Below are 18776 nucleotides of genomic sequence, written 5' to 3' on the forward strand. Positions count from 1 at the left end.
TCGTATCTTGTTATAATACCCTCCCCCCCACCCCCCCACCCCCACACACCCTAGGTCCTGGAAACAACATTGATCTGCTTTCTATCCCTATAATTTTGCCTTTTTCTAAAATTTCATATGATTACAATCGTATAGTAAGGAGTCTTTTGTATCTGGCTTCTTTCACTTAGCATAATTCTTTTGAGATTCATCTATGTAGTTGCAAGTGTCAGTAATTCATTTCATTTTACTGCTGTGTTGTATACCATCATATAGATTATATGACAGTTGTTTATCCATTTTTTGTGTTCTTTAATCTATTTTAGGATATATTAAGATCGAAGACAATATAATCATCTGTTAATCTGTAAGAGCAAAAAAATATGGAGGGTATAGATAGAAAAATCCCCAGAATAATCTTATTTTTTTATTCATTTATTATTGATGAGCCATGGGGTTGTTTCCAGTTTGTGGTTAGTTTGATCAAAACTGCAATGAACATTTTATTTATACACATCATTTATATTGGGGGCTATTCGTATTTTTCAACAACTTTACTGAAATACAGTTTACATACCATATTCACTCATTTTAAGTGTATAATTTTTACTAAGTTTGTAACTGTGCAACTATCACCGCAACATACTTTTAGAACATTTCCATCACACACCAGAAATATCCATCATTGTCCATTTGCAGCCAGTTCCCTTTCCCACCTCTAGCTCTAAGAAACCATTAATCCATTTTCTATAGAGTTGTGTTTTCTAGACATTTCCTATAAATAGAATCATATAATATGTAGTCTTTTGTATCTGACTTCTTACACTTAGCATAATGTTTCTGAGGTTCAGCATGTATTCATAGTTCATTCCTTTCTAAGGCTGAATATGTTAGGTATTCCATTGTATTGCTCTGCCACATGACGTTAATCCATTCAATAGTTGATGGACATTTGGATTGTTTATACTTTGAGGCTAGTATTAATAATGCTGCTAAAACATTTGTGTAGAAGTATTTGCAAGCACTTGTATTTTTCTCTTGGGTAGAAACCAGAGTGAAATTCTGGGTCATAGAGTAATTTCATGTTTAACTTTTTAAGAAAATGCCAGAACTGGTTTCCAAAGTGGTTGCGCCATTTTACATTACTGAAAACAGTTTATGAAGATTCTCATTTCTCCACATCCTCACCAATACTTGTTATTGTCTTTTTTATTATAACCATTCTAGTAGATTTGAAGTGGTATCCCATTCATTTATAAGCATTTTCTGTCAGTGACTTGGTTTTTCATTTTCTTAAATGGTGTCTTTTAAAGGAATTTAAATTTTGATAAAGTCCAACTTACCAACTTTTTCTCCTACAGATAGTGATTTTGGTGTTGTATCTAACAACTCCTTGTCTAATCTAAGGTCACAAAGATTTTGTCATGTTTTATTCAAAAAGGTTTATGTTTTTTCTCTTACATTCAGGACACATTTCTCATACATTTGTGCATGTTATGAGGTAAAATGTTAGTTCTAAATTCATCATTTTACATGTGGACATCTATTTGTTTAAGGTACTACCCGTGGGGCATGTGGGTGGCTCAGTCGGTTAAGCGAGTAACTCTTGATTTCAGCTCAGGTCATGATCTCACACTTGTGAGATCAAGCCCCAAGTCGGGCTCTGTGCTGGGCATGGACTCTGCTTAAGATTCTCTCTCACTCTCATCCCTTGCCCATGCAAGTGCTCTCTCTACCCCCCCCAAAAATAAATAAAATAAAATAAAATAAAATAAAATAAAATAAGAAAAATAAATAAAATACTACCCTTTCCCCCACTGAATTGTCTTGTTACCTTTGTTGAAAATCAATTGACCATAACTGTAAAAGTTTATTCCTGAACTCTAAATTATATTCCATTGATCTGTCTCTCCTTTTGCCAGTACCAGACTGGTTTGATTACTGCACCTTAAAAGTTTTGGTGTCATAGATTTTAAGTCCTACAACTTGGTTCTTTTTAAAGATTGTTTTGGATATTCTGAGTTCTTCACATTTCCTTATAAATAACCATCTTAGAATAAGATGGTTGTTTTTTTTTTTTTCTGGGGGGAGAAATCTGCTGGATTTTTGATGCAGATTGCCTGGAATCTATTAATCATTTTGAGGAAAACTGCCATTTTAGTAACATTGAGCCTTCTAATCAATAAACATTGAATATTTCTCCACTTATATAGATCTTTAATTTATCTCAGCAATGTTTTGTAGTTTTCTGTGTATATATTTTATGTTGCTTTTGTTAAATTTCTTCTGAAGTATTTTGTTCTTTTTTATTCTATTGTGAGTAAAATTCTTAATTTCGTGCTCAGTTTATTGATGACATGTAGACATTCAGTTAATTTTTAATATTAATTTTTATCTTCTGATCTTGCTGAACTCATTTATTACTGCAATAATAGTTTTTTGGTGGATTCCTTAGGATTTCCTAAATACAAAATCATGTCATCTGAGAATAAAGACGGTTTTATTTATTCTTTTCCAATCTGAATGCATCTTTTTTTCTTGCTTGATTGTGCAGGCATTTGCTTTTCATTTCAAGTAATTCTTTCTGTACTTTGTCTTTACTATATAAAAATAGTTTTTATTTTAAGAATAAAAAGTGATCATTATATAAAATACAAAGATAATATTATTTAATTCTGATATACTAGTAAATTTTTTTAAACTTCAACTTATAGTAAGTATATATCAGACTTTTTATGATATAGCTTGTTTGAAACTAAGTTTATGGGCTCAAACTTACATGTGTGTTTCAGAGATACAACAAACAGTGAAAATTTGCCTCCAATAATGCATAGTTTAGAAGTTCTTCATTTGGGCTATAATGGAATTTGTAATTTAATTCAGCTACAGCTTAATAGACTAAGAAATTTAAAATTCCTCTTTCTACAAGGTGAGTAGCAACACTGTCAGTGTGTTTATTATTAAAAATTGATTTGGTAATCCTGTTTTAATATGCAAATATTAGCATCAACATTTACGCAAAACAGATTGACAAAAATATTTAGTAATCGCTAATGGGTTTTTCTTGGGTTATTTACATAAATAATGTAAATGCAATATTCTAGGGCTAGAGAATACTGCATCTGTAGCCCTAGAAAATGCAATGTGCTGGCACTATATATGGTATTACATCATAATTTATTTTATATCACAGTTCGGTTAAAAAACCAATAGAAAGTAACCAGTGAGAAATTCACAAGTAATTATTAAACCCAGAATTGGGCTAAGCACTAAGAAATATACAGAAACACTATATTATTTTAATTATATATAAGATCATTGCTCTAAAGCAATTTAAGATCTACCTGTGGCAATATACTGAAAGAAAGATGAATCAGTTCTGAGTAACTATGCATTTCTAATTTAAGCGCAATAAGGTTAGAGAAAAGAGAAATTGAAACATATATGGGACTCTTTGAAAGACTGATAGAACTTAGATGGAAGGTGAACATGACCAAGAGTTTTGCAAGTAGTGGGGAGAAGAGTCTCAAGAGCACAACTGTGGTGTCTATGGACCAACACTTGAAAAGGGACCAACCTGATAAAAACAGAGTATGCAGTTCTCTGAGAGAGGTATGAAGCTTCTAAACATGATCAATTTGAAGTATAATGCTCATTTTGCAACTGAAAATGAGTAAGAGTTGTAAATCTTTAGAAAAGTAGAATGAGAAGAAAAAAACAGTTTGACACATTAGTCTAACAATAATTATTTAATGGCACAGAAGAAAGGTTGGAGGATCCATCACTGAGACATGTGGGAAGATATCTGTAGAGTTGATCTGAGTATGGTAACTTTTTTCTGAAAGACAGGCTTTTCTAGATCATATTTTTAAAAATTTAATGCATCTTTTTGCCTATCAAAGGTGCTTATGAGTTGCTTCAAGACCATGGAGACTTAGCCTTAAAAGAACAAGAAACTGAGCACACCAATAACAAATTTTTTAAGATACACTGATGTACAAAAAAAAGCAAACAACCTAGCCCTGGAAAGTTTATTTTAATCTAAGAATATAAAAGGGAGTGTGTTCTCTTGCTGTGTCTAGCATGACAAATCAGAGTGGAGCAGCCTTATGCAGGAGGTGAGGCAGTTGACTCTGACAATAATGGCTACCATTAATTGGGTCATTAGGTAAAGTATTTGTTTGCATAGATTATCTCACAAAATCTACACAGCAATTCAACATGGTAAATAATTTTATATGCATTTTGCAAAAAAAGAAATTGAATCTCAGTGGGGTTAAATGATTTACCTAAGTTTGCACTAGTTAATGGTTTTCACCAGTGAATGGTGTCAAACACAGCTCTGTCTGATTCCAAAGCACATGCATTTTCTATCCACACAAAAGACATAGTAAGGGTTTGGGCTGGAGTCGTGTCAGTGGGAAGGGTGAGTAAAAGGTGACTCCAAAATACATTTTAAAAGAAGGAAATATTAGGACTCACTGACTAATTAAACATATAAGGAGATGAAAAATAGTTCAAGAGGTTTTCATGATTTCATTAGGAGACTGGGAAAAAGGAGGTACTAAAGCTAGACAAAGTCATTGTGAAAGGCTGCTACTTTTTAGTAAGGAATGATCAGGTTGTGTTATGACAATTTTGAGATGTAAAAATGGAAACTTTCTCAAGCAGTAGTAATGGACCACAAGTCAAGACTAAAAATTATACCAAAGGAGGTGACAAGTGGAGTCATAAGTGTATGTGCTTACTTAGGAAGTAAACACAGAGAAAGAATAAAAGGCCAAAAGAGATGTGGAGACACCCCCTCCCCTTATATACATCCCACTAATCCCCTGACCCAGCATTAAGAAGGCTGGAGAAATAAGACCCAGTAAAGCAATCATATAAGAAATGTTGAAAGAAAACCAAGAAATGCAGACCTTAGGCCATTTTTTTTTAAGTAGGCTCCACACCCAACGTGGGGTTTGAACTTATGACCCTGTGATCAAGAGTCACATGATCTACCAGCTGAGCCAGCCAGATTTCCCAAGAAATATAAACTCTAAATATCAGAAAAAGAAAGGATGAACAGCCTCAAAGTCAAATGATAGGAAGAATAAGGTCTTTGAAAAAAATACTGAATGTAGAAACTGGATTAAACAAAAAGAACAACATTGGTAATTGTCAGATCAGATTTGTAAACATGCAAAGAGCAATAATCAAAGTGAAAACAATGTAGAGGGAAGTGGTTGGATGGGCAGTGAAGATAACAGAGGTTGCATACTTGAGGAGCTTGTCCCTAAAAAGCAGGTAAGAGGTCAGAAGGTGGCTAGTGAAGTTATGAGCATATTTGGAGGTTTATAAAGAGGTGAGTTAGGTTAAAGACTGAACAGGAGGAGATGATTCTGAGATCAATCAAAGGGAGTACACAAATAAAAGCAATGATAAGATGAAGCCTGGCCAGGGTCCACAAGAGAGGGATTATGAACCAAACTTTCACCTGTTATGTTAAATTTGCAAGAAGATGAGGAAGGTGAATCTTGGGGGAAGGGCAGAGTGAGGCTGTACGGTAGCAAGTTAGAATCTTAAGGATTAGGAGTCAAATTTATTCTAAAATATAACTATTTAGTTGAATAAGCGTGAGTTTTTCAAACAATGGTTAATGTTCCTAGTTAAAGAAATGTAAGATCCCTGAAATCACATTCAGCATAGTTTGGGAGTTTTCTTTCTTAAATATGTTTAATGAGCCTTCTAAAATGAATCCTGGCCAAAAGTATGCTATGGCAGACATTATTCAGTACTTGAAGCTATCCCATAATGATTTTTATACCACTGGCCTCAAAATATCAAAGGTGACAGTCTAAATGCATAATTTCATGAAAGTAATATATTAACACAACTGAGTCTCTTTTCTCTATCTGACTTACATAAACTTCATTTACAAGCAAGACACTGGTAAAGTTTCAAAGTCTGTGATTTAGTTCTGTGAACAATTTTATTGAAGGCTGTGATGTTATAAATTTCTCTAAAGAATAGAACAAAATAAGGTAAATTTGCCATAGCTCACCAATTCTGAGACACCTGCTTCTTATTTTTTAACATATCTGAAATCTGACCATGCATTAATGGATAGCATGTCATAGTTTACCTAACCGAGTTTTTTTCTCTTAGTATACATAAAATACTGACCTATCTTGACAACTGTTATTGTCTTAAATTCAATGAAATACGTTACATTTCAAGAAGAATTCCAACATCATGGAATCACACGTTCAGTCATATGTTAGTTTGCTAGAGCTGCCATAACAAAGCACCACAGACTGGGTGGCTCAAACAACGTACTTATTTCCTCACAGTTCTAGAGATGAGAAGGGCAAGATCAAGATGTCAGCAGGGTTAGTCACTTCTGAAGGCCTCTCTTTTTGGCTTTTAGATGACTTCTTTTCAGATGGTTTTCCCTCTATGTGCATCTGTGTCCTAATATCTTCTTATAAGGACACCAGTCATACTGGATTAGAGCCCACCCCAATGACCGTAGCTGCCTCTTTAAAGACCCTACCCCCAAACAGAGCCACATTCTGAGGTACTAGGGTTAGGACTTCCACATACAAATTTGGTGGCGGCGGGGAGGATGTCACAATTCATCCCATAACAAACAAGGAAGATGAACAGTGAATGAAATATAGTGTGGCATAATAGAAGCAGCATTGAGCTTAAAATGTAAAAGGTCTAGGTCAGGCCTGGTGTTGCCACTTTTATGTCCCTGTGCAAGTCACTTAATTCCTCTGACTCCCAGTTTTCTGATTATTAAAAAATAATATTTTCCCTGTCCCATTTTGAGACTCTAGTAGAAAACACATTTAAAAGCATTTTGTCAAGTCAAGGGTCCTCTCATTATCATTATTATTAATACTTACAAAGCTATCGATTGCTACAGTAGAGAGAAATAATGGGTTGTAAAGGATTGAGATTTTATAGAATGTAATGTTTCATTCATTTTTAATTTTTTAATGTGGCTGTGGTGCAAAAATATGTTGAGAAATAAATAACTGCATAATTAAGGTTTATTTTTCCAACTTAACACAACAAATTCATTTATTTTAAAAAATATTTAGATATACCTATTTGAGTACCCATTAGAAAAATCAGATATACTCAAGAAGTGTATCTTTTGCAGTGCTTTTTTGCAGTACTTTCATACATCTACTTTTGTCAATACCAACTATTTTAGCACTTAATTACTGAACAGACAGATTGGGTCAATTCAGTACATCGTATACTTCACATCTTGATCTCTCAAACGTAAAGGAAAAATTTTAGCAAATGTTATTTGATGATAATGCTACCTTCCCACAAACTGCACTTCTATTTCTCCTTGGAAATACGTTCCTTTTAGCATTTTACTTTTTAAAAAATCATTTGATAAAAAATATTTAAGTGAAGATAGGTAGACCTTTGTTCAAAAAGTTTGGGCTCACTTGACATTATCATAACTTCTCTTTCTTCAGGGAATGAAATCAGTCAAATTGAAGGGCTTGACAATTTAGTAGTCCTTCAAGAATTGGTAGTGGACCATAACCGCATCAGAGCATTTAATGACAGTGCCTTTGCCAAACCAAGCTCTCTGTTGGCACTTCATCTGGAAGAAAACAGGCTACGAGAGCTGAGCAAACTACAATCTTTGGTAAAACTTGAGAAACTCTTCCTAGGATATAATAAAATCCAGGTAACATATTTTTTTGTTATGAAATTACAAGACTTAGCTCCTCTGAACATAAAGCTTCCAAACACATCAATGAAAACTTTGCTACTGTGTTACTTATCATTTATATGCCATGTAAATACTCCATGAAGCGGAGACATATAAATAGTCTGTGATGCAAAGATGTCCACTCTGCTCCTAGATTTTAAACCCAACCAACCTTACATGTATCCACCTACTAAAAACAAGTTAGCTCTAAATGTTCTAAGGCTCCTCCAGCAGTCCCAAGAGATCTCTTTTGTTCTTGACTGCTCTTGTTCCAAGCTATTTATTTCCACATCTCAATCCCAGACTTCCTCTGGTTCTTTAAACTTGGCATATGTCTTTGGTCTACTTGATATTTGACTCAATTCCTGATAATGGACCTTGACCTGACTTTAATATTCCATCTCTACTGACTCAAGACTTTCTTATGTAAGGTCCTGCTTTAGTTTTACCTGTTCAGATTTCAACCTATCTCCAATGTCCTGTCCCAGTGAGCCTGACCAGACTCTCTGCCCAGACACAGTATGCAGATAAGAGGGTTGAAGGTATATATAACCTTATACAGCCCTAACATTTCTCTCAGTTCTTTGGTGATGATCTGTTAGCCCACCTCTTACCAATTTTACTGCTTTTGCCTATACCTCTAAGACAACCTCAAAAACAAAATAAAATGTGGATTGTCAGCCAAGAACAGAGACCAAGTATATCTTCCCCACATTTGATCAGTATATAGCATAGTGCCTGGTACATAGTAATTATGCAATCAATATTTGTTTGTGGCTCTACTTGCTACAGTTTAGAAAGTCTTTTCTATAGTGATATAAAAGCCTGTTCAAGGCTAGAAGGAAATCATGAGCACTGTCCTTTTCTACACAGCAACTAGGAAATATACATACAGAGAAAAATGGCATACAACTAATTTATCAAGGTTCAAACAACATTCATCTGAGAAAAGCCTTCCAAACTGGCAATGATTCTTGCAAAGCTTTATTCAGAGGAAATCTAAACTGGGAAAATTGCAATCCTATGGGAAATCTTTCCATTAATAGCAACTGAACTGACACAAAGGATTGTCATATCAGACTTAACATGAATCAGATCATACCCAGTTTCAAGCTTTACTAATAATTTCAAGGATACACAGGGTCTGGGACATTACTGTGGCTTGTCAGATCCTTTCTTTCTACATACTGTCTAGCTTACATTGAAATATAAGATCTCCAAGGGAGATTATGTGTGACAGATTTTGTGTGAGTGATCTCTTACAACAAGGGAGTGTTTCATTTATGAAATACCTCCACTTTATACTTGAGCTTACATGATATTTTATAGGGAGCCATGCCTGATAATTCTATACTTTTAGGTTTATTTGCTCTAAGCAGTCCTTAACCAGGGAGGTACTGCTAAGAGCATCTCATAAATAAGGACCTTTTTCCTAGTAAATATCATTGGTCCATTTGACAGTACAGCTATTTATCAGCATAACAGAGAGATTAGACCAGGGAACCTGCTTTTTCCCAGGAGTATCTGTGCCCCCCCTCCGCACCCTCCTAAATCCCTACAGGAATGAATGAATGGCAGAATGGTTATTGTAACAACTTCCTCTCTAGTAACTCAAGCAGGATAACGCCCAGTCAAGGTTATTTTTTATCAAAATTTAATATAGCTAATGGACAAACTATATGATAAACCATGGGAAATTATACATACGTCACCGAGTGAAGGGGTATTGATTGTTTAGTGATCAGTCCTCTTTTGTTTATTTTTATTCTTGAAATAGTATTTTTCCTAGAACTTAGATTGATCATTTTACCATCAAACTTATTCTATTAATATTATAGTACCTTAACATGAACATACATTCAGCTGGGAAAAATGAACTGAGATGTGTAAAAAGGTTAAGTTAGAGATTCTGTTTAACTGAAAATATTATGTTCTTCAAAATTGTAAACTCCCCATTCAAATTTTCTTTGGGGGAGAGATTTTTTTCCTCTGTATTCGTACCAACATGGGTAGGTGACACCAGCATCAACTTCTACAAATGGGCAATCAGATCAACCCTTGGGTTGATAAAGACTTCTAGAATAGAAGGGAAAAGGCTTAGAAAAATTAGGAAAACACTTCAAATGAAGGTATATGCAGCCCTACATTAACCTACTTTAAAATCTTTCATAAACTGCATATCCTTGATAACAGATTCTCGTGTGAAGCTTTTCACTTAGCCATCATGACCCATAATGTAGATTTGGAAAATTGTTGCCTGTAGTCCTGCCCTTACAAGTAAAATACCAGAAACACAACTGAAAGGTGAGTTATTTAATTCAGCTTTACAGTCCTAGTTGATTCCTGTGTCTAAATGACTCCCCTATCTGGCATCAGACAACCGTGTCTACTTTTAAACATCCCAGTAATCACCTGAAGCTGGAAATGACTCTAGGAAATAGTCCATTGCTATTTCTTGCCCTAAATGAAAGGCCCCAATCTGAGCCTAACTAGCTGCTACCTAAGCTATTAGTATGATTGCCATAAGTGCTTATTCTGAGAATGTACTCAAAAGATAACAACCATTATATTTTGGTTAATGTTGAGCATCTGACTTCAGCTCAGGTCATGATCTCATGGTTCATGAGTTCAAGCCCTGCAACAGGCTCTCTGCTGTCAGCTCTGAGCCTGCTTTGGATCCTCTGTCCCCCTCTCTTTCTACACCTCCCCCACTCATGCTCCCTCTTTCAAAAATAAAAAAATAAACATTAAATAAATAAATAAATAAATAAATAAATAAATGGGAAGCCATTAGCCCTCTTTCCCAATTATGAACATATTAGTTTTCTTGATATATCTTTACACCAGCATTATCATCCACATATTTAACACTCTGTTTCTCATATTAATATCTTGACATCTTTGATTAGAAATACTTCACTACTAAACACTGTTATACTCTGTTTCATTTAAGAAGATGATTGAGAAAAAGACTTTTCATATTTCTATGCTTTCCAGTCATGCTTTGCTTCCACAAATAGGAACTACCTGTGGGTCAAATACATAATATCTCTATAGATAACTGACTGTCAGAGATTTTCCAAAGTCCTCCTAAATTTATGAGACTTCTATGATCAAAATTGAAAAGATCAATCACTGTAGTCAAATTCTACTTCCAAATGGTCTAAAATAGGTCTAAATGTTTTTATAGTTAGTAGATGAATTGGTTATGTCTACTTGTCAATCCAAATAAGAATAGAAGCATATCAATAACTTTATGTTATTACTATAAACTAGCAGCAAACTGAAGCTGAGCTTGTTGCCTAAATTTTTACAGAAATAGCATATAAAAAATAATTTTGCAAAACTTAAAATATACTCACAAAGTTTCACCAATGATAAATAGACAATGTTAAATAATCCCATCCATACAAAAGACAAGTCATTCAACCAGAAAAATAGTTTTTCAACTATAAATACTCCCAGAAAATATATCAGGATGCAGTCCATTCAGTATCACATGTGCCTTTATGGCTAAGGTGTGTTTAAAATTATTTAGACTGGATTCACCTTCTTTTCCACACTTCTGGGTCAATCCTCTGGGGAATTAACCAACTATAATCTCAGCCTTAGATCATAACTTCTCTGAGAAGAAATTTGGTCTTTTCTTGCAAGTGCTGCTATATGGCCTATATCCCATGTTAGAATATTGTCTTTACCAATCATGCATTTTGAATTAATTGTATATAGATCTGTCCTTAATCAGCATTACAGGATTTGTCACTCAAGCTCACTTTGGAGAATTCAGCCATGAGCTAGCTGTAGTCCAACACTTACATATGATTACTTCAAATCAGTGTATATTTGAAGATTTTGGATCTAACCAAATAATAACTTATTAACTTTGGAACAGGATATGACAGAACTGGAAAAACTTGATGGTATCTCTTCTCTCAGAGAGCTTACAGTTTATGGCAATCCAGTGAGTATGTTATTTTTATAATTTATCAGTTAATTTATTTATAGTTGTATATAATTAATTTTTATATGTGAGAATTTTTTATCTGTTCCCATATGTATAGACAGTTATCCAAGCACAATTTATTGAATAGTGTCCTCTTACAACTTGTTATAATATAATCTTCCATTGTCACATATAAAAGGATCTGTTTCCGGATTCTATGTTGTATTCATTGGACTATTGTCAATCCCTGTACCAGTATTATACTGTGTTAATTATTAAAGTTTTATATTAAGTTTTGGTGTCCAGGAGAATAAGCACCTCCAATTTTCCTTCTCTTCCTCCTTCTCCTCTTTTTCTTTCTTCACTGTCGTGGCTGTTCTTGGCCCTTTACACTTCCTATGAGTTTAAGGAAACAGCTTTTGAAGCTATGTGAGAGTCTTATTGACATTTTAATTGGAATTGTATTGAATATATAAATTAATTTGGGGAGAAATTTGCCATATTTTCCTGTTGGAGGCTTTGGAAGGATTAAATAGGTAGCACTTTTATTTACCTAACATCTGAACAAATTGACAAATATGACAGTGGCAGATAGAGGGTGAAAATACTTTGCTTACCTTCGTGAGAAAGCCAAATGGGTATGCTAACAGATCCCAGAAATAAGCAATCATCATCACCTGGTAACAGGAAATGCTTGAGTGAATTCTTTCCACATAGGAGGAGAGCTTCTGCTGGAGGAACAGCAGGCATTCTCCTAGCAATAAATTCCTTCCCAAGACAGGAAAGACAAGAGCTAAACATGCCCAGTCTAATCTTCCCAGGTTTATCAATTAAGTTACCCTGCTACTCTTGGTGGAAGAGTGAGGGATTCAGAGAGCCCACTAGTGCCACATCACAGAGCTATTTCCACCAAGAAAGAAGTAATAATAAGAGTCTCCCCTAATATTTGTAGTATTTAGACTTCCCATTCATAAGCATGAATGTTCCTACATTTATTTTATGTTCTTCAATAAAATTTATAGTTTTCTCCTAAAAGTTTTAATCATCTATGGTTTGATTTATTCTGTTGTTTTAATAGCTACTTTGAACAATATCTTTTTACATTTTTCTAATTATTTGTGGCTGAAGTACAGCAATTCTGATTTTTGCATTGTTCTGATTTTTGCATGCTACTCTTTATCTAGGAACCTTGTTGAACTCTCTTTTTAGTTCTAATGGATTGTAAATTTTGTTGTATTTTCTCTGTAGACTATCATATTATCTACAAATAATGACTATTATTTCTTTCCAATCCTTACATTTTTTAAATTTTCTTTACTTAGTGTGTTGACTAGGACCTGTAGTACAGTGTTGAATGAAAGCATTAATAGTAGGTTATTGACTTCAAAAATGCTTCTAAATTGTTACTATTAAATATGAGTTTGTTGTACATTATGGGTAGATAATCTTCAACATTTTAAAGAAGCTCCTTTTTTTATTTATTCCTGAGAGAGACGGTACAAGTGGGGGAGGGGCAGTGAGAGAGGGAGAGAGAGAGAATCCTAAGCAGGCTCCCCACCATTAGCGTGGAGCCCACGCTAGAGTGGAGCAGGGCTCCAACTCAGGAATCATGAGATGATGACCTGAGTCGAAACCAAGAGTCAGATGTTCAAACAACTGAGCCACCCAGGGGCCCCAAGGAAGCTCCTTTCTAATTGCAGTTTACTACCTGTTTTTATCATGAATGGTCATTGGATTTTGACTAATTGGCAATTCACTTTTTCTCTTTAATCTGTTAATATGTAAATTATATTAATAGACTCCAGTGTTAAACTGTCATTAATCCAGTGCTGAATACTATTTATTTGGTCATGTTTTATGCTTTGCTGGATTCAGTTTGCCAAGATTTCATGTAGTATATCTGTATTTATGGAAATAAGTAAAGTTATCCTATAATTATCTTCTTATGCTATTCTTTTAAATTCATCAAGGTTGTTCTTGCCTCATAAAATTAACTGGGAACGAACTCTCTCTCTTGCTAGTCTATGAATTAGCATATATAGGAAAAATTCATTCATTTGAATCTGGGCTCAATATTTTTTGAAGTTAGGTTTTAAACTACTTATTCAAATTCTTTAATGGGTATAAATCTAGTAATGTTTTCTATTTCTTCAAAAGTCAGTATTGAGAAGTTATATTCTTCTATAAACTTGTAATTTTTTATAAATTTTAAATGTATTACTATATAATATTCTCCTGAATTTTAAAAATGTCCTCTATATTTATGTTTTGTCACCTTTTTTATACCTAAATTTGTTGATTTTTACTTTTTCTCTTTTATTCTTGATAAGTCTTGCTTAAGACTTATTTTGTTTATCGTATTAGTATCTCCAAAGAACCATGTTTTGGATTTATCAAGTGGTTTATTTGTTTTTTATTTCACTAAGTCCTACCCTTGTTTCCATCTTTCAGTTTCTTGGAATTTACTTTTTTAAACATTTTTAACATTATTATTAAAACTATTTTTAGCATAATACTGATTCTGTGGTTCAGCTTTTATTTGTTTTAAGTTTTTATTTTACTTCCAGTTAGTTAGCATACAGTGTTATAGTGGTTGCAGTTATACAATGTAGTGATTCCACACTTAAATACATAACCTGATGCTCATTACAAGTGCACTTCTTAATCCCCATCCCCTATTTAACCCATTCCCCCACCGACCTCTCTTCTGGTAACCATCTGATTGTTCTCTATAGTTAAGAGTCTGTTTCTTGCTTTACTTCTCTCTCTTTTTACCCTTTGCTCATTTTTTTTCTTAAATTCCACATATGAGTGAAATCATATGGTATTTGTCTTTCTCTGCCTGACTTATTTCACTTCACAGTATACTCTCTAGGTCCATCCATGTCATTTCAAATGGCAAGATTTCATCCTTTTTTATGGCTGAGTAATATTCCAGTGTGTGTGTGTGTGTGTGTGTGTGTGTGTGTGTGTGTGTGTGTGTGTGTTTGGTGTGACATCTTTATCCATTCATCAATTGATAAGTCAATTGATGGCTGTTTCCATAATTTGACTATTGTACATGATGCTGCTGCAAACATCAGGATGCATATATCCCTTTGAATTAGTGTTTCTGTATTCTTTAGGTAAATATCCAGTAGTGTGATTGCTGGATCATCAGGTACTTCTATTTTTAACTTTTTGAGGAACCTCCATACTGTTTTCCAGAGTGGCTGCATCAGTTTGCATTCCCAGCAACAGTGCAAGAGGGTTCCCCTTTCTCCACATCCTCACCAACATCTGTTGTTTCCCGTGTTGTTGATTTTAGCCACTATGACAGGTTTTGATTTGCATGTCCCTGATGATGAGTGGTATTCAGCATCTTTTCATGTGCCTGTTGGCCATCTATATGTCTTCTCTGGAAAAATGTCTTTTGTGTCTTCTGCACATTTTAATTAGATTATTTTGTTTTGGGGTGTTGAGTTTTACACATTCTCTATATATTTTGGATGCTAACCCTTTATTGGATATGTCATTTGCAAATATCTTCTCCCTTCATTAGGTTCTCTTTTAGCTTTATTGGTTGTTTCCTTTGCTGTGCAGAAGCTTTTCATTTTGGTGTAGTCCCATTAGTCTATTTTTGCTTTTGTTTCCTTTGCCTCAAGAGACATATCTAAAAAGAAGTTGCTATGGCCAATGTCAAATAAATTACTGCCCTGTGTTCTCTTCTAGGATTCTTATTGTTTCAGATCTCACATTTAAGTTTTTAATCCATTTTGAATTTATTTTTGTGTATGGTGTAAGAAAGTGGTCTAGTTCCATTCTTTTGCATGTAGCTGTCAAGTTTTCCCAAACCATTTGTTAAAAAGACTGTCTTTTTCCATGGGATATTCTTTCCTGCTTTGTTGTAGATTAATTAACCATATTATTGTGAGTTCATTTCTAGGTTTTCTGTTCTGTTCCATTGATCTATTTTTATGCTGATACCATACTGTTTTGATTAATACAGCTTTGTAATATAACTTGAAGTCCAAAATTGTGATCCCTCCAGCTTTGCTTTTATTTTTCAAGATTTCTTGAGCCTTTAAATGTCTTTTGTGGTTCCATACAAATTTTAGGATTGTTTGTTTTAGCTCTGTAAAAAAATGCTGTTGGTATTTTGATACGACTTGCATTAAAACATATATTGCTTTGGTTATTATAGACATTTTAACAAGACACAAAGAAGGGCACTATATAATAATAAAGGGGATAATCCAATAAGAAGATATAACAATTGTAAATATTTATGCATCCAACATGGGAGGACTCAATTACATAAAACAATTAATAACAAACATAAAGGGACTAGCTGATAATAATACAATAATAGTAGGGGACTTTAACATCCCAGTTACATCAATGGACATGATCATCTAAACAGAAAATCAACAAGGAAACAATGGTTTTGAATAATAACACACTGGACTTGATGAACTTAACAGAAATATCCAGAACATTCCACCTTAAAACAGCAGAATACAGATTCTTTTCAAGTGCACCTGGAACATTCTCCAGAACAGATTACATATTAGGCCACAAAACAGGCTTCACCAAATTCAGGAAGATCAAAATTATACCATGCACCTTTTCTGACCACAACATTATGAAACTAGAAGTCAACCACAAGAAAAAAATCTGGATAGACCACAAATAAATAGAAGTTAAATAACATGCTACTAAACAATGAGTGGGTCAACCAGAAAATAAAAAAATAAATTTAAAAAATACATGGAAACAAATGAAAATGACACATAACAGTCCAAAATCTTTGGGATGCAGCAAAAGTGGTTCTAAGAGGGAAGTAGATAGCAACATAGGTCTACCTTAAGAAGCAAGAAAAAAGAATCTCAAATAAACAACTTAACCTTAAACTGAAGGAGCTACAAAAAGAACAACAAATGAAGCTCAAAGCCAGCAGAAGGAAGGAAAAAATAAAGTTTAGAATAAAAGATATAGAAACTAAAAAAATAATAGAACATATCGATGAAACCAGGAGGTAGTTCTTTGAAAAAAATTAATAAAATTGATAAACCTCTAGTCGGACTCATCAAAAAGAAAAAAGAAAGGACCCAAATAAATAAAGTCACAGATGAGAGAGGAGAAATGACAACAAACACCACAGAAATATAATTATAAGACAATATTATGAAAAATTGTATGCCAAGAAATTGGACAACCTAGAAGAAATGAATAAATTTCTAGAAACATATTAATTACCAAAAGTGAAACAGGAAGAAATAGAAAATTTGTACAGACCAATAACCAGCAAAGACATTGAATCAGTAATCAAAAAACTTCAACAAAAGTCCAGGATCAGATGGCTTCACAGGTGAATTCTACCAAACATTTAAAGAAGAGTTAGTACCCATTCTTCTCAAACTATTCCAAAAAATACAAAAGAAAAGAAAACTTCTAAATTTATTCTTTGAGGTTAGCATTACCCTGACCAGATATCAAAACCAGATAAAGACGCCAAACACAAAAAAGAACTACACTCCAATATCTCTGATAAACAGAGATAAACATAGATGCAAATATCCTCAACAAAGTACTAGCAAACCAAATCCAACAATACATTAAAAAAAATAATTCACCATCAAGTGAGATTCATTCCTGGGTTGCAAGGATGGTTCAATACTTGCAAATACATCACATTAATAAAAGAAAGGATAAGAACCATCTGATCATTTCAATAGATACAGAAAAAGTATTTGACAAAGTACATCCATTCATGATAAAAAACCCGACACAAAGTAGGTTTAGAGGTAACATACCTCAATGTAATAAAGGCCATCTATGAAAAACCCACACCCAATATCATCCTCAATGGGGAAATACTGAGAGCTTTTCCTCTACGGTCAGGAACAAGACAGGAATGTCCACTTTCACCACTGTTATTTAACACAGTACCAGATTTCCTAGCCACAGCAATCAGATAACAAAAAGAAATGAGGAATCCAGATCAGCAAGGAAGAAATAAAACTTTCACTATTTGCTGATGACATCATACTCCATATAGAAAACCTGAAAAACTCCACCAAAAAACTGCTAGAACTGTGAAATGAATTCAGGAAAGTTGCGGGTACAAAATCAATATACAGAAATCTGTTGCATTTCTATACACCAATACTGAAGCAACACAAAAAGAAATTAAGGAATCTATCCCACTTAAAATTGCACCAAAAACAATAAGATGCCTAGGACTAAACCTAACCAAAGAGATGAAACACCTGTACTCTGAAAACTATAAAACACTGATGAAAGAAATTAAAGATGACACAATGAAATGAAAAAAAAAATCCCATGCTCACAGATCAGAAGAAAAAATATTGTTAAAAGGGAATTTACTTTAAAAAAAAAATTCTTAAGTAGGATGTCTAGTTCATTTTTAGGTTTCAAAACACTGCTTAGCAGCATATTAAAAGTTTTGATATGTAGTATTTTTCCTGTTCTTTATTTCTTAAAATCTAGTCTCCAAAAGATTTCTTCTTTATTCCATGAATGATTGAGAGGTGTGTGTGTGTGTGTGTGTGTGTGTGTGTGTGTGTGAATTTCAAACCTATGAAGTGTTTTTTGTTATCTCTTTGTCATTTATTTCTGTTACTGTGTTTTGGTCAGAGGAGACAGTCTATACATTCTTTGGTATTTATAAGACTTTCTTTCTGGCCTATAATGTGGTTCATTTTTTAAACCTCTATTATATATACACACTACATTAGAAAAAAATAGATTGTTGGCATGCCTGGGTGGTTCAGTCAGTTAAGTGTCCAACTCTTGTTTCAGCTCAGGTCTTAAGGGCGAGCCCTGCTTCGGGATCCACACTGGGCATGGAGCCTGCTTGAGATTCTCTCTCCTCCCTTTACCTTTCTCCTCCTCCCCCACTCACACACTTTCTCTCTCTCTCAAAAAAAAAAAAAATAATAATAATAAAATAGATTGTTTATTCATTCCCCTTTGATGAAAATTTGTCTCTTTTTGTCTCTTCTTCATGATCACAAGATGTGCTATATACTTTTTCTTTGCTGTCAGTCCCCCAAGAACACCCCCACATTCAGAGATTTGCTAAAAGAACTCAAGGGACTTAGCATATCATTGTACTCATGG

General features: G+C 33.9%; 1 protein-coding gene and 1 long non-coding RNA gene across 15 annotated transcripts in view; one reads left to right on the top strand and one right to left on the bottom strand.

The window, feature by feature from the left end:
* LRRC9 (leucine rich repeat containing 9) overlaps positions 1-18776 on the top strand; it is a 118754-nt gene that overhangs the window by 84104 nt on the left and 15874 nt on the right. For 7 of the 8 annotated variants that reach the window (XR_008417210.1, XM_019451646.2, XM_019451647.2 and 4 more), the window contains 3 exons: positions 2772-2908; positions 7467-7684; positions 11601-11669. Coding sequence is in view for 7 of the 8 variants with exons in the window: in XM_019451646.2 (XP_019307191.2) it covers positions 2772-2908; positions 7467-7684; positions 11601-11669 (424 nt within the window). In the remaining variant the exon portion in view is untranslated. Of the gene's footprint in view, positions 1-2771; positions 2909-7466; positions 7685-11600; positions 11670-18776 lie in introns of those variants that run through there. The other variant, XM_019451649.2, reaches the window with a different exon arrangement.
* LOC109268387 (uncharacterized) overlaps positions 1-18776 on the bottom strand; it is a 98473-nt gene that overhangs the window by 47181 nt on the left and 32516 nt on the right. The window contains exon 6 of one of the 7 annotated variants that reach the window (XR_008417217.1): positions 11641-12328. The exons of the other annotated variants lie outside the window; for them this stretch is intronic. This is a non-coding gene — a long non-coding RNA (uncharacterized LOC109268387). Of the gene's footprint in view, positions 1-11640; positions 12329-18776 lie in introns of those variants that run through there. 7 annotated transcript variants of the gene reach the window in all.

The sequence above is a fragment of the Panthera pardus genome, unplaced genomic scaffold (genome assembly GCF_024362965.1).
Source record: "Panthera pardus isolate Hobbes unplaced genomic scaffold, ASM2436296v1 HiC_scaffold_24, whole genome shotgun sequence".
NCBI classification, from domain to species: Eukaryota; Metazoa; Chordata; class Mammalia; order Carnivora; family Felidae; genus Panthera; species Panthera pardus.